The 14,431-nt window shown below is 40.5% G+C and overlaps 1 protein-coding gene across 1 annotated transcript; it reads right to left on the bottom strand.

The window, feature by feature from the left end:
* Positions 1–9,106: 9,106 nt before the first annotated feature.
* On the bottom strand, positions 9,107–9,475 carry LOC122240789 (late cornified envelope protein 1F-like). Its single transcript, XM_042993880.1, has one exon. It carries the CDS (start codon positions 9,473–9,475, stop codon positions 9,107–9,109), a length of 369 nt encoding a protein of 122 aa, XP_042849814.1.
* Positions 9,476–14,431: the final 4,956 nt, after the last annotated feature.

Here is a 14,431-nt window from a genome sequence, read left to right as displayed (position 1 = left end):
AAGACAGCTGTGGGTGGACTATTTATGTGAATGTTTCACAATTCCCAGGACTGGATTCCTCAGTGGCACGCAGCAGGATGTGGGTCAAAGGAATCCCATGTGAGTGAACAACCAGAGGCTATAGCCTTCAGAGTGGCCTGAGTGGGCTGGGTACATTGGCCAAGTCTAGATGACATCTCTGGGGACCTGAGAGGGACATGATGACTGTGGAGATGTCTCTAGGATTGATAAGGAAGGACTAGGTTAAATGCCACCCAAGTGTGAGGAAGACACTTCTGGTCTACCCCTACTCTCTATCCATGCTTTCTTCCACTCAGCTCAAGGCCACCACCTCCATGAAGACTTTCCTGGTCCTCCAGACCACATCTGAGTCCTCCCTCCTCTGAATGTCAGAGATACCTCTCATAGACTTTTTAGCTGCTCATAATCAAGGTGACCTACATATTTGTCCTATCATCTTTGTTACACAGTTACTTGATGACAAGATCTTGCCTTTATCATTCTAAATTCCTAGGGCCTGATTCTGTCCTTGACATAAATGTTCATTAATACTTGTGGGATGGAATAATCTATGTGCCATTAAAATAGACTTTGCATGTGGGGAGAACAAAAAATAGGAGAAAAACATAACAAAACCCACTTGTTTTTTGTTTTGTGGGCCAAATCTCAACTTCTTGTATCCCCACCTAAGACTTCTGGGAACACCCTTTCATAAATAGTACAGAGAAATCGGTGGGTGGATCTCACCTTAAAGATCAAGCTGTGAATAGTGTGGAGAACAAAACATTCATAAACCCTGCTACCTCTTAATGCAAAGTGGAGTTGCTTATGTAATTATAGAGAGACCCCAAGGAAAAGCTTTTTACAGAGTGAAAAGTTTTCACTTATCTTCTATGAAAATTGACATCAGCACATGGTGGCTGTGCTTATGGTAGGAACATTCTCATTGAAATACAGTCTTTCACTTCTGGAGGCTTCTGTCTCAGAATAGCTGCAGACATGCCTGGCTAAGTGAAAAGATCCTGTTGAAATTTCTGGTGGTAGGGACAGTGTCTTGCCTTCCTCTGTGTTCTCAGTGCCTGACACAGTAGGGACTCAGGAAACAGGTAAGTGGAAAAGGTAAGCTATTACAAAGTATTTTCTGATTATAGGGGCTGTCCTCAAAGACTTCAAGTCATACATTGTACAAAGGTGAGCAAGGTCAGTGTGTGGGATGACAGGTAAGAACTTAACAAGACTGGAGAGTGGGACAAGGCCAGAGGAACAGCTGCTGGAGTAAATCTGCAGGACAAGACTACCAGGGCTCACCTGCTTCATCTTAGAAGGCTCCCAGGGGGAGGCAGGCTTTGGCATGTAGTTTGGCTGAAAAGAAGAGTCTATATAAGTGAAACAGAAGGTGAGATGGTAAGAAGCCTTTCTCAGCCTATTAGAACAGGACCCTGGGTAGACAGCACCTGAGTTATGGGGCCTCAGAGGTCAGAACCCTTCTTCCCTAACTTCCTTCTCCCTCCTATCTCTCCTTTTCCCCCTTTCCCTCTTCTCCTCCCTGTAAGGCCTCAGAAGTAGTCCTAACTGTTCCTCAGAAAGGAGTGATGGACAGTAAGCACTGGGAGGGCAGAGTAACTCTTGTCTTACTATACAGCGGTTCCTTTTCCCCACCCAGACTCATACCACATAAGCCCACACTCTGATACCTCATGCACCACAAATGCATTTCCTTGAGGTTAACTAACAACCACCCAACCCACACCACCCCTACCCAAGGGCTGAGGACTCTTTCTGGAGGCTCTTTCCCCCTTCCTCTCCAGTTCCCCCAGACCACTCCTCATAATGCTGGCCCCCTGAAGTCTCAGAGTCCAGTCATTTTCAGTACAGTGAATTCCATCACGATGTTGGGGATTGACCCCACAAGGATTGGCACATTTAGTGGAGGAGGCAGCATCTGGCTTTGTCCACTCCCTGAAGTGAGCCTTTTTGAAGTCCTTGAGCTGTCCCTCACCCTACTAGACTTCCAAGTCCAGCCAATTCCAGATCAGGACCCCAGACATGTGTCTCCCTCCAGTGCCACTCCATTTCTCCCTGGCTGAGGTGTCCATGGCATGATTCTATGATTTGGTATTTGCTAAGCACCTACTCTATCCTGGATACAAAAAGCAGTAAGAGCCCTGCTTCATGCTTCGGAGCTTTCACTCTAGAGATAGTGCAAACACATTACACATTAATAGATAACACAAGATGATAAGTGAAAGATGGGCAAACAGAGAGGCAGGTGAATTCTGGTTATGGGTTGAAAATGGTACTAGTCCACCTGCATGTACCACATCAGAATGATAGTATTTTGAATGATGTTGTTCCTACTATTATTAGCATCCCATCCTGGGCTGGGGACAGGAGCCCATCCCTGATAATTATCCACCCCTTCTCATTCCTAGTCCCAATTTGTTGTGACCCTATTGCTCTGAGCAATAGATGTCTCTTCCTTCCTTCCTTCCTTCCTTCCTTCTTTCCTTCCTTCCTTCCTTCCTTCCTTCCTTCCTTCCCTTCTTTACTTCTGTCTTTTTATTTTTTGTCCTGGTTCTTCTTCTGAGAGTATTCTCCCCCTCTTCTCTTTGTCTTTGGAAAACCTTTCAAGAACCAATCTAAATCCTCACATCTTCTGTAATGGGTTCCCTGGTAATGCCTGACCAAGAAAATCTTCCAGAGGCTTTATTGCTTGCTGCACATGTAATTTATTATTGTGCACATTTTAATGTGAGATTGTAAACATTTCAAGCATGAGGCTATGTCTCATATATATCCTATTTCTTTTCAGTGAATGCAATGGTTCATTATGCATATTAGTTATTAGGTATTGAAAAATCCTTGTCATCAACATTTGTAAAAACAGTTTACAGAATGCTTTCCATATACTATGTCCTGAGTCAATTAATTTCACATGACTATGAACTCAGGCCATGACAAAATCAGAGACTTAAAGTGAGGTGGATTGCCTACATCACACTGTGGACACTTCAACTACATTTCCTGAATACTATGATATTTTTATTTAGATTGTACCAAAAAATTCAATTTGGAGTCAGTGTTCAGGTACTTCTTATTTCAGAACTCATACTTGCCTTTTTTTTCCTAGGAATAGATACTAAGAGATCTTCTGTCCCTAGAGTTTTCCTCCTGGTACAACTATAGCCAAACAACCATAATCCTGACTTGTACCCATGGCTACAAGTAACATCATGAGGACAAACCACTGGGTCTAAATTCTTGGTTTCTATTTCAGTAGAGGAAATTGTCACTAGCAAAGGATAGGCTTAGTGTAACCTATTCATCATCAAAAGGCTCAGTCCCTTATGTTCTCTTTTTCTCCCATCTAAAGGAGAGAAGTAGAGGAGAATTTTCTGGTATTTAAAGAACAGAAATAAAACTGTGCTCAAAGTTTAAGTTATCCATACTCTTCATAAAATAATTTTTTAAAAATGTAAAATAAAATATAAAATAAATCTATACATACATAAAATCTTAAGATGTATAGTTTTCTTAAGTCTCAAAGAAAATCTAAACCAAATTGAACCAAAGATTTTACAGGATAACTTCTGGAACGACAGTATGAAGAACTCCGTCTCCCCAACAAAATAGCTATAACTGTTGACAATTACTTTAAAAAAAAAAACTTTTAAAGTTTCTATAAATTGTCCTATGGCAAATTAAGAAAAAATTTATTCAAGAAAATCTACTAAATGTCAGTAACAACTAAAAGCCAACATTTCTCATAACATCTCTAGCTCTATGTTGCAGAGGCTAAATCCCAAGATGGGGCAGCCAAGACACAGGGCTCCCTTCTTCTACCCAGCTCCCACTGAAGAGGCAGGCAGTGATCCTACCTCAGTTGCAACAGACCTAGAATCCTGGAACCCTTATCACCTTTGCCCCACCTCACTTTTAGGATAGAAAAATCCATGGTGAAGAGGCAATTTAAGAAGATTAGAGGTTGCCATCCCAGTACAATGCCCTGCTCATACAACAAGGATGTCTCTCCAAGAGAAGCAGACAAAACTGTCCCCAAACTCAGCTCCAGAGCAGTGGCTCAGAGATTTTGACCAGCGGAAGGGGTAAACCAAAAGATCAAAAACTTTGAGGTTCTTGCCAAAGGAGCTTCCTTTATTCAGAACAGAGTTTGGGAGAAGTTCAAACCTAAAACCACTCTGAAAAATAAGGGAGATTTTATTAAGAAAAGCTGCTTATCCATAGCAGCAATACGTTGAATCACAGCAGGACAGCTAGTGTACCAGAGAGAATCAAGGAAAGCAAAGCCCTTCTGGGTTCAGAACAAACCTCAAAGATCCCCTCAAAAACTACCTGCAAAGGGCATTGGACCTAATTGGATCTGACCAATTAAGAGATTTGAGAGTTCAGAAATAAACCCATCAATGCCTGGTGAATTGATTTTTGACAATGTGTCAAGACATTTCACTGAGGAAGCAATAGTCTTTTCAACAAGTTGTGCTGGGAAAGAATGTAAAAGAATGAAGTTGTTCCCTACCTACAGTATTTAAAAAAATAACTCAGAATGGATCCAAACCTAACTGATGGGCTTAAAAATATAAAACTCTTCATGTATGAAAAAATCTTCATGACCTTGTAGGGAAACATAACCTCTGTTTTCATGACAATCTAATCTGAGGTAGATATTTATAGCACCTGACATTAGGAGGTATCCAGTATAAGCGAGGAGAGACAACCCCTGACCCATTTCGAACTGGAATATTACATTCCTCAGAAATATAAAATCCTCTTGTCTGAGAATTCCTACTTAGAAAACATGGTGGTTATGTGTCACTTTGGCCAGCAATCAACTCCATACATGTTAGTATGCTAGTTGACTTTTTGGAAGAGATCCCCCAACCCGTGTAGTGTTTGAGCTTTCTTGTTAATGACATCAAAGGAATATACATCCCTCTTCTAGCTTTCTGAAATAGCCAAGGAGCAGATACAAGCTGAAGATCAGCCATATGGATGAATCCTCATGAGACTTTGAATCTTGAATGATTAACTAAAGACACAGGGACATCTAGAGGTCATATTAATCACAGCAGTTGTGATGGGTTCTTACTATCTGCTCCACCAGACATTTGTGTTTTTTCATGAATTAAAATATAAATTTGAGGTATTGGCCACTTATCCAGTTTATAATAAGACTATCAAGACTATATCAAGATTATCAAAAAATGAAATCTTGCCATCTGCAAAAACATGGATGATCTAGAAGGTATTATGCTAAGTGAAATAAGTCAGACAGAGGAAGACAAATACCATATAGTTTCACTAATAAGTATAATCTAAAAAACAAAACAGGGGCGCCTGTGTGACTCAGTCGGTTAAGAGTCCAACTTCAGCTCAGGTCACGATCTCACGTGAGTTCGAGCCCCGTGTAGGGCTCTGGGCTGATGGCTCAGAACCTGGAGCCTGCTTCCGATTCTGTGCCTCCCTCTCTCTCTGCCCCTCCCCCGTTCATGCTCTGTCTCTCTCTGTCTCAAAAATAAATTAAAAAAAATTAAAATAAATAAATAAATAAATAAATAAATAAATAAATAAAACGTTAAAAAAAACAAAACAAACAAAAACAGAAACAGATTCATAAATACAGAGAACAAACTGGTGGTTGTCACAAGGGAAGGGAGTAGAAAACAGGCAAAATAGGTGAAGGGGATTAAGAAAGTACAAACTTTTAGTTATAAAATAAATAAGACAGGGATGAAAAGTACAGCATAGGGAGTATAGTCAATAATATTGTGATAACATTGTATGGTGATGGTGGTAAGCACACTTTTCTTGGTAAGCATTATGTAATGTATAGAATTGTCAGATCACTATGTTGTACATCTGAAACTAATATAGTATGTCAACTATATTTCAATAATAAAAAAGACTATCAAGGAAAAATAAACTCAAAATAAAATTAATTAAATGTCATGTGAAGTTTTTAATTAAAAGCATTATGATAAAAAAATCAAGACTATTTTACAAAACATAGATATGAAATATTTGACTCTAAAAAACTCAGGGAGAGAAAAGAAAGAAGTGACTGATTTTCTTAAATTCCCTGATTCCTTTAGTAGGCATTTTTAATTTTTACAATCTTTGCCGCATGCTATATGGATGTTTCTAGTTAGAATTAACCAAGATTCATGGGCTATTTGTAAAAAGTTCATGTACACTTTTCTAAACAATTTTTTTGGCTGAAGGAGAAAGAAATTCAAAGGTGAGTTGGGGCAATGTCATACAGGGGGAAGGAGGAGGAGACCAATGGAGGGATGGAATATGCATGTGTCCCTGCCTTGTCCCAAGGACTAAGCTGCACCCTGAAGAAAGCCCAAGTCCAAGCTCAGGGACAGCTTCATAGGAGTTGTCTGGGAAATGGTGTCAGAGTATGAGGCAGAGCTTTTCATAAAACAGACATGGTGAACTTCTCTGAAAGCAAAGATATAGAGGACAGCTGTATCAACAAAATTGCCTAAAGTCAGTGTCCTTTAAGTGGAGATGGTAAAATGGGCATTCACAAAGTGTGACAAGAGTCCATGCTCCACACCACTCAGAATTCTGAAAATGTCCCACCTAAGAGCCAAGTCAGAGTGATAGAGCTCTTTGCTGAGCAAGAAAAAAGAGTCCCCTTTTGGAGGAACTTTGCAGATAGTTTTTGAACAGATATATATTATCATCATACATCATGTATTATATATGATATACAAATAATATATAATTATCTCACAGAATTATATATATAATAAATATTTGATATGTAAATATACAATAAATACATATAAATATATAATAAGTATATATATGTGTGTGTATGTTTTTGTGTGTGTGTGTATATATATATATACATATATACATGCATATATGTATATATATATAGTAACCTAACTGCTGGAAACAAATAAGAAATTTTCTATGATTAAGAATTCAGGACACTGTCCTCTTAATTCTTCCCCAGGGAGGAGTCTGCCAGATGTCTCCCTGATTTCGGGGATAGGAAGTAGGACCCAAGTCTTACCCAGGAAATGGCAAGGAAATGAAACCAGCTGTGTCACCTAAGCAAGTTCCTCTACAAGTGTGAGTCAAATAATGTACATTAGTGCAGTTTCCTGTGACCAAATGTCCATCACAGTGGAAAGAACAACTGGTCCTGAGCCATTTCATCCTTTGTTTAAGAGAAGATTCTGGAATCAGGTGTGACCTTGCTGCCATAGGAGAGGCATCATTCACATCACAGATAAAGGAAAGGAGGAGTCAGAGACTGGAATCTGCTAAGTAATTGCATCTAATATCAGAAGAAAATTGCACCCCATGTAGACTGTGCCCCTTCCCCCAGTGTCCAAGCAGCAATCAGAAATGCATTTAGAAGACTAGAAGAAACAACAAACATCAGGAAGGAAATGGAGAGGCTCCCTTCTCCTGCTGTGATCACCCAGCCCACAGGACTGACAAATGTGCCATTAAACCAAGTTTGGCATTGTGACTATTTCTTACACTGAATAGTTTAATTTCTAAACTGAGACTGGGTTTGCGTTTCAAAATAAATTATTTCATTTACTTGGAAAGAGATTTAAAGTCACTAGGCCTTCCTAGGTCTTTAGGAATTAGAAGATCATCCCATTGAATAAAATTTTAAAGATAGTAGCATAATATTAAAAATTTCTATTTTTATTACATCCCATAAGCTATGTTTGCTCAATCTGATGGTTTAGTCAGATTGTTTAACATCCACCTGCTTGAGGAAGTGCTTAGGTAACCAGATAAGGCTTTACAAAAGGATGATATTTGAGGTGGGCCTTCAAGGGGGAATAGAATTTAATGAGGATGTAAAATGTTCTGGATACTGAGCTACAGATGGTAAACTCTACTGCTTCCCAGGTAAAAGACATCAAGATGTACAAGTCTGAGTTATCTCTAGATAAGAGTCAATTGTTGAGTGTGGGAAAAGCATGAGTTTTCTTGGAGCACCATGAAGGGCAAACCTTGGAAATTAAGTTGGAAACACTTTCTGTTGGGTCTTAAATGCAGGACTTAAGAAGCATGTGCATTATTCTGTAGAGACCCCTGCTTCTCAGAAATGAAGTGGCAAGCTCACAAATGTGGCACAAAGGGTATGTTTGGGGGAAAAAAGGTGTAGAGGATTTAATGGAGCCAGAAGAGGAAGAAAGGTTTGCTGGGAGGTGAGTACAAGAGCAATTTTTACTCCCAAATGTTCTGGACCTAAACGTATTACAGAAGTGGTGGGTAGGAAACATGTATTTTCAAAATATGTCTATTTTTTTTCTTTTTTAATTTTATTAATTTGATTTTTTCTTCTTCTTTTTGTGTATGTGTGTGTGTGTGTGTGTGTGTGTGGTGGGAGAGGAAGGATCTTTGGTGGGGTAGGTCAAGAGCACCAGAATGAGTACATGGAGGGAGGACAACATGGAGTTGGGGCCCTGAAAGTGACCAGAAGCTCAAGCATTTATGTTTACAAAAAGGTAACCTAACTGCTGGGAAACAAAGGGAATAAGAAATTTTCTATGATTAAGAATTCAGGACACTGTCCTCTTAATTCTTCCCCAAAGACTTGTAATCAGAGACTTGGTTACAGCAATCTGCTTCAGAGCCCAGACAACATGGTACAAAACAGAGTGGGAAGCCTTTGTCTTTCATGCTACACCTCCATTTACCCCAGTTTAGGCCAGATTGCCCTCTGGCCCCTGAGGTTCCAAGGCCACTACCAACAGAGGACAGGGTGGAGGAGAACAATGATAATCCAGGAAAGAAATGGCCCTTTCAGAACAACATGCTGAGCAGATTCCTGATTTTATTGTTTTACATCAGCCAGAGAGCACTGTGGAATAAGGTACAACATGAGTTACTTTGACATGGGGATGAAATCCAAGGCCAAAAGATGGGGGAGTAGGAGACAGTTGATTTCTAAACCCCACAGAAGTCATCTTGTCTTTGCAAGTTCAGAGTCTTCTCTGGGACCTCTCAGACTCTGAGTTAGGCCTAGGAGGAGAAAGATGACGTTCTCAGCAGTTCGTTGCTTCCAAGTCTGCTCTTCTTGGCTCAGGCAGGGTCCATGTCAGCAGCAGCCTCCAGATGACTGACCGCTGCTCCCTCCACAGCAGCTGGAGCCCCCCGAGGGCTGGCTGCAGCATCCAGAGCCCCCTGAGGGCTGGCTGCAGCAGTCAGAGCTCTGGTGCCTGTGGCGGTGGGACCTGCGTCGCCTGTGGTGGCTCAGACAGCAGCCACCACCCCCAGAGCTACAGCAGCCACCACCCCCAGAGCTACAACAGCCCCTGCCCCCAGAGCTGGAGCCACAGCAGCCCCCAGAACTGACATTGCAGCAGGAAGAGACTGGGGGACACTTGGGGGGGCACTTGGGGGCAGGACACTTGGGGGGACACTTGGGAGGAGGCTGGCACTGTTGCTGGTTTTGCTGGCAGGACATCTCGGCAGGAGGGGTCAGGAGCTGAGGAAGAGTCACACAGTCAGACCCAGGACACAGAGCCCCCCACCCCACCCCTTCCTGTTCTCAGTATCATTTCTAGAGCCTTTATTTTTAACATTTTAAATGGAGTTGTTGATAATTCAACACTGGAATTTTCATTATTTCTAGTGGTTAGGCAAATGCTCTCACACTACCTCCCTTGAGTCATAATTTCTGTTTGAGGTAGGCAGGGATTATTCTGTATTTCACAAAAAAAGGAAACAGAGGCAAAAACCAGTAAGAAGAAAATCTACTATGATTAATTATCTGATAAGTGAAGGTGGTAATTTCTCCCATCTTGTCAACCAGAAGTCTCAAATTGTCCAGTCTGGAAACCAGATCAGAATGTAAATATTGTCTTGAAGAAAGCAATTAAGGATCATAACTTTATCGAAGGTTTTGTTCTGTAAGGAATTGGACATGCTGATAGAAATGATCTGGGAGGCTGACTGGTCTCACTGGCTCACTTTCTTACTGAGATAGCTAAAGAATGGTATGTTTGTGGAGGTGGGAGATTCAAACTTGGACACCCCAGCTCCAGTCTGATGTTCTGGCATTTCCAGCACACCCAAGGCCTCTCACTATATCTTGGCACAGTGAGTCTCAGCTTGGTGTGTCTGACTTCTTAAACAGACCCCAATTTCATCTCAGATCCATAGGTATGTAGGTTTTAGAACTGCCACAAATATCCTCTGATTAGCCCTTTCTCTGTCAGTTGAGAACTACTATTCCCAGCTGAACTTTGCAAAGAGTCACAATTTAAGATTTTACTCTCAAAAGTGACATCCTCTTGTGAAAGCAATTCTAGTGGAGCCTGATGGCCAGCACTTTCATTCTCTCTGACCTGACAGCCCTCCCAGCTAGAGCTCAGTTTGGTATAACACAAAGACACTGCCATCCACTCTTCTATCCAGCACTCAGTAGACACAATTCCCCATGCATGTCCTCCTTCAGTCTTCCTGAGGCTTCTCTCCCTGTTTCCACATGGCCTCCAATCCCCAAGGCCTTTTCTCACCTGCCCCTGCAGCTCTGGTCTAAGTTCCCTCCCAGGGGACACTTACCGTGTGCAAGCAGCACTAGTCTGTCAGCACCTCAGGAGAGGAGTATACGAAGGTGCTCTGAGGCCAAGGTCCTTTTATCCTGGCTTTGAGCTCTGCCCCTAAGCTGTGAGACAGGACCTGGGCATGAGGGGACCTCCTCCTGCCACCCACATTGTCCTGTCACCTGTGACCAGGTGGTGACTGGCAGTTGGTCCCAGTTAGCAATAGGGTTGCTTAGAAAAAGGATCAAGGGAGAAAAACTGCAATCATCCCCCACCTGACTCTCCCATTGTCCCTGCAGGATACCAGCCTGGCTCAGTTTTGGAGCTTGAGTTCTATTTTCTTGCCTCCCAAATCTTAATTCAATGTTTCTGGACAATCTGGTTTAATCCAAGTTTCATAGAATCCTCCAACTCTTTATTACTTTTATGTAAGTGTGTGTGTGTGTGTGTGTGTGTGTGTGTATCCACACATGTGTGTGTGTGCTATAGCAACCAGGAACCTGCTTGAGGAGTGTAACCCTGGAGAGAATCTTGGTTCTGCCACCTATTAGCTGCATGACCTTGTGAAAAATACCTCATCCTCTTGTTCTCAGTTTTGTCCAACTACAGTGGAGATCATATAAAAATAACTTTCTTGTTGGAGGGGTCTGAAAGTCAGTGAGCTAATGCAAGGGAAATTTCTGATAGTTTTTAACATGCTATATTCTCTAAGAAAATGTCAACACATTCATTTTTTTAAATTACAGTTGTTTTCTAAGGACAGTGAATCTGGTTAGAAAATACAATCCTCTTCTGTTTTGTTGAGCTTATTGGTAGGTTTTAATAAGACATTGTGAACCAGGAGTGAAGTTTTATAGAGAAAGGAGAGAGGGAAGACCTGGTCCACCAGTGAGATAAATAATTCAGATTTTCCAGGTGTCATGTCTAAGGCTAAACTGAAGTCCATATATGGCAGTGAAGAAACAGTGAGACTGTGTAAGACTGGACACTGCCCAGTGTAAAGCAGCCAGGGGAAAGACATCCTTAGTGGAGTGGAAGATGGAGTGTGTTTAAGAACAAGAGTAATTAATACATCATATAACTTTTGTCTCTTTCTGTTTTATAAGCATCTCCCAACACTCCTAGTCCCTTAGAGCCTCAATTCAGTTATATGAAAACAGGCTTTTCAAAATAATATTGGTATTTTCACATTTTTAGGAGATAAAGAAAAGAGCCAGAGTTCACATCTGGGTTGGTAGTAAGTCGGATAGCAAGACCCCCATCTATGGTGGTGCAAGGTTATTAAACAACTAAACCACTTATCAGATGAAGTAGAATCAGAGCTAGGGAGACTGTATGAAGGGAGTCTACTGCCCTCCAGGCTTGTGAAGAATTCTGGAATTTCCTAGACCCTGAACGGATGTTGATTTGAAAATATCCAGGTTACTTGGTGTGTTACGAACCCTACTAGTATGTGGTTGAGGTATGTGTGTGCATGTGTGTGTGTCTATGTGTTCTTCTACTTAGAGATATTATAGAGACCATGAGAGACCACATATATGACTATATGTACGTGGGTGTGCACACATACACATCTGTATATCTTGCCATGTTCCTTCTAGCATCTGGTATCCCCTCATGTCCAGCCTTTCCTGAATTGTTCTGCCTCTTGCCTGCCATATGTCCCCTACATTCTGTTCCTCCTTGTGTTTCAGTTCCTCATTGATTTTTTTTTCCACATTGGGTTCTACCCCTCTCCCTCAGGAATAATTGCCTCAGACCATGATGAGCTCCAATCTCTACTGGCTGATGGTTGAAGCCTGTGCAATAGGACCCTTGTTACATCTCCAGTTTAGAAATATTCTTCTTAAGCTATTTTCTCTACCTTGAATTTATCCTCCCTGTTAAACTTCCATGATTTATTTCATGATCCATGCACTCGTAAAACTGTGCTATTCACAGTTCACTGTGATTCCCTGTATGAGTTTTATTTTTCTTCTTCTTCTCTCAAATCCACTTATAATAAACTCTCCTCGAATCCCCAGCTTGGGTCTTACATTTCTATATCCCTCATCAGCTCTAATATGCATTCAATGAATACTGAGTTTAAAAATGTATTTATTGGGGCGCCTGGGTGGCTCAGTCGGTTAGGCGTCCGACTTCAGCTCAGGTCACGATCTCGCAGTCCGCGAGTTCAAGCCCCACGTTGGGCTCTGGGCTGATGGCTCAGAGCCTGGAGACTGCTTCCAATTCTGTGTTTCCCTCTCTCTCTGCCCCTCCCCCGTTCATGCTCTGTCTCTCTCTGTCTCAAAAATAAATAAACGTTAAAAAAATGTATTTAATACTAGCATTAGCTTTACTTTGATTGTGACCTAAGCCATTATCATCAGAATTCTCACTCTGAGATATTCACATTATTATGTCCTAGACTTATCACCCTACAGAAATCTGCTGGTGAATTATCTGGGTGTGGCTAATATTGTTTCAAAGAATGTAACCAATGTGAGTGTAGACAAGATATTGATTACTGGCTCACATAATCCTGAATTACATGATTCAGGAGCCCAGCTCATCCATTCCAAGTGTGATGAGACTTGGAAGCTATTTTGTCCATGCCCTAACTCCACAAAGAGAAACACCCAAAATATCAACCAATCTGTTTGGGCTTAGGTGACAAGATAGCAGCATGATGTAACACTGAAGTCGGGCACTAGATCTCAAGGGCTTGGGTATCATTTTAACATAAACAATGTGCACTAGCAAAGGATGAGTTTTCTGAAAGCATATGTTTTGTTTCTTATGTTGTCAGGCTCTCATAGTCTCAGGAGATAGGAAGGAAGAATGCTGAGACCTAGTAAGAATTCAGACTCAGTGTCCCCAAGCCAGAAACTTCAAGTCTCTATAGTAGCAACAATATCAATACTCCAAAACTACTAGACTATTTACCTAATTATTCCTTTATAAGTAGTCAGGTAAAATATTTTAAGCATGGCAAAAAATATTGACAAATTTCACACATAGAAAAATAATCTGTATGGCAGAATGCATCATTTTTAAAAAAGATGGAAAAAATAACCATATTAGGAAAAATAAAACACACAGCCCAGTAGCAGAATTAAATTTATAATAAAGAGTAAGTTCTTACAATTTTATAGAAAATACATAAAACTACAAAACATTCTACAAAACTATCTACAAAATCAATAGATTTTGAAATTTATTGCTTTATGTTTCTGCATACAAATAACCAAAGAATTACATACAAAACAAGGATGAATTTTCAGGGATGAGTTCTATTAGATTTATTCCTTTATACTAAACTGGAAAAGACTTAAAATGTATCACAAAACTCAGTATTGCTGAAGGTGATCGGAAATAGGTCTTGTGTTGTTGGAAATATAAATTATCATAATCATCTAGTTGAAAATTTGGTGACTTGTTATTCAACAAATAATTGTTGTATATACAAATTAAAATCTAAAATGAACATACTCTTTTATATAGCAATTGAGCTTCTAATAATGTAACCCAAGAGGAAAAAAAATATTTGATAAAGAAAATCATATGCATAAGAATGATTACTACAAGAAATTAAAATAATAGTAAGAATTAGAAAAGTTGCAAGATATAAGATCAGAATACAGAATAAATTAGGTATAAATTTATCAGAAATAAATAATTCAAAATTATAAAAGTTGCTATTTAAAATAGCAAAAATTGGGGCACCTGGGTGGCATACTTGGTTAAGCGTCCAACTTCGTCTCAGGTCATGATCTCACAGTTCATGAGTTAGAGCCCTGCATCGGGCTCTGTGCTGACAGCTTGGAGCCTGAAGCCTGCTTCAGACTCTGTGTCTTCCTCTCTCTCTGCCTCTCCAGCACTCTCAAAATAAAAAA

This window comes from Panthera tigris, chromosome C1 (genome assembly GCF_018350195.1).
Source record: "Panthera tigris isolate Pti1 chromosome C1, P.tigris_Pti1_mat1.1, whole genome shotgun sequence".
NCBI classification, from domain to species: Eukaryota; Metazoa; Chordata; class Mammalia; order Carnivora; family Felidae; genus Panthera; species Panthera tigris.
Note: the sequence above shows the minus strand (reverse complement) of the source record. Positions and strands in the feature narration are given on the sequence as shown.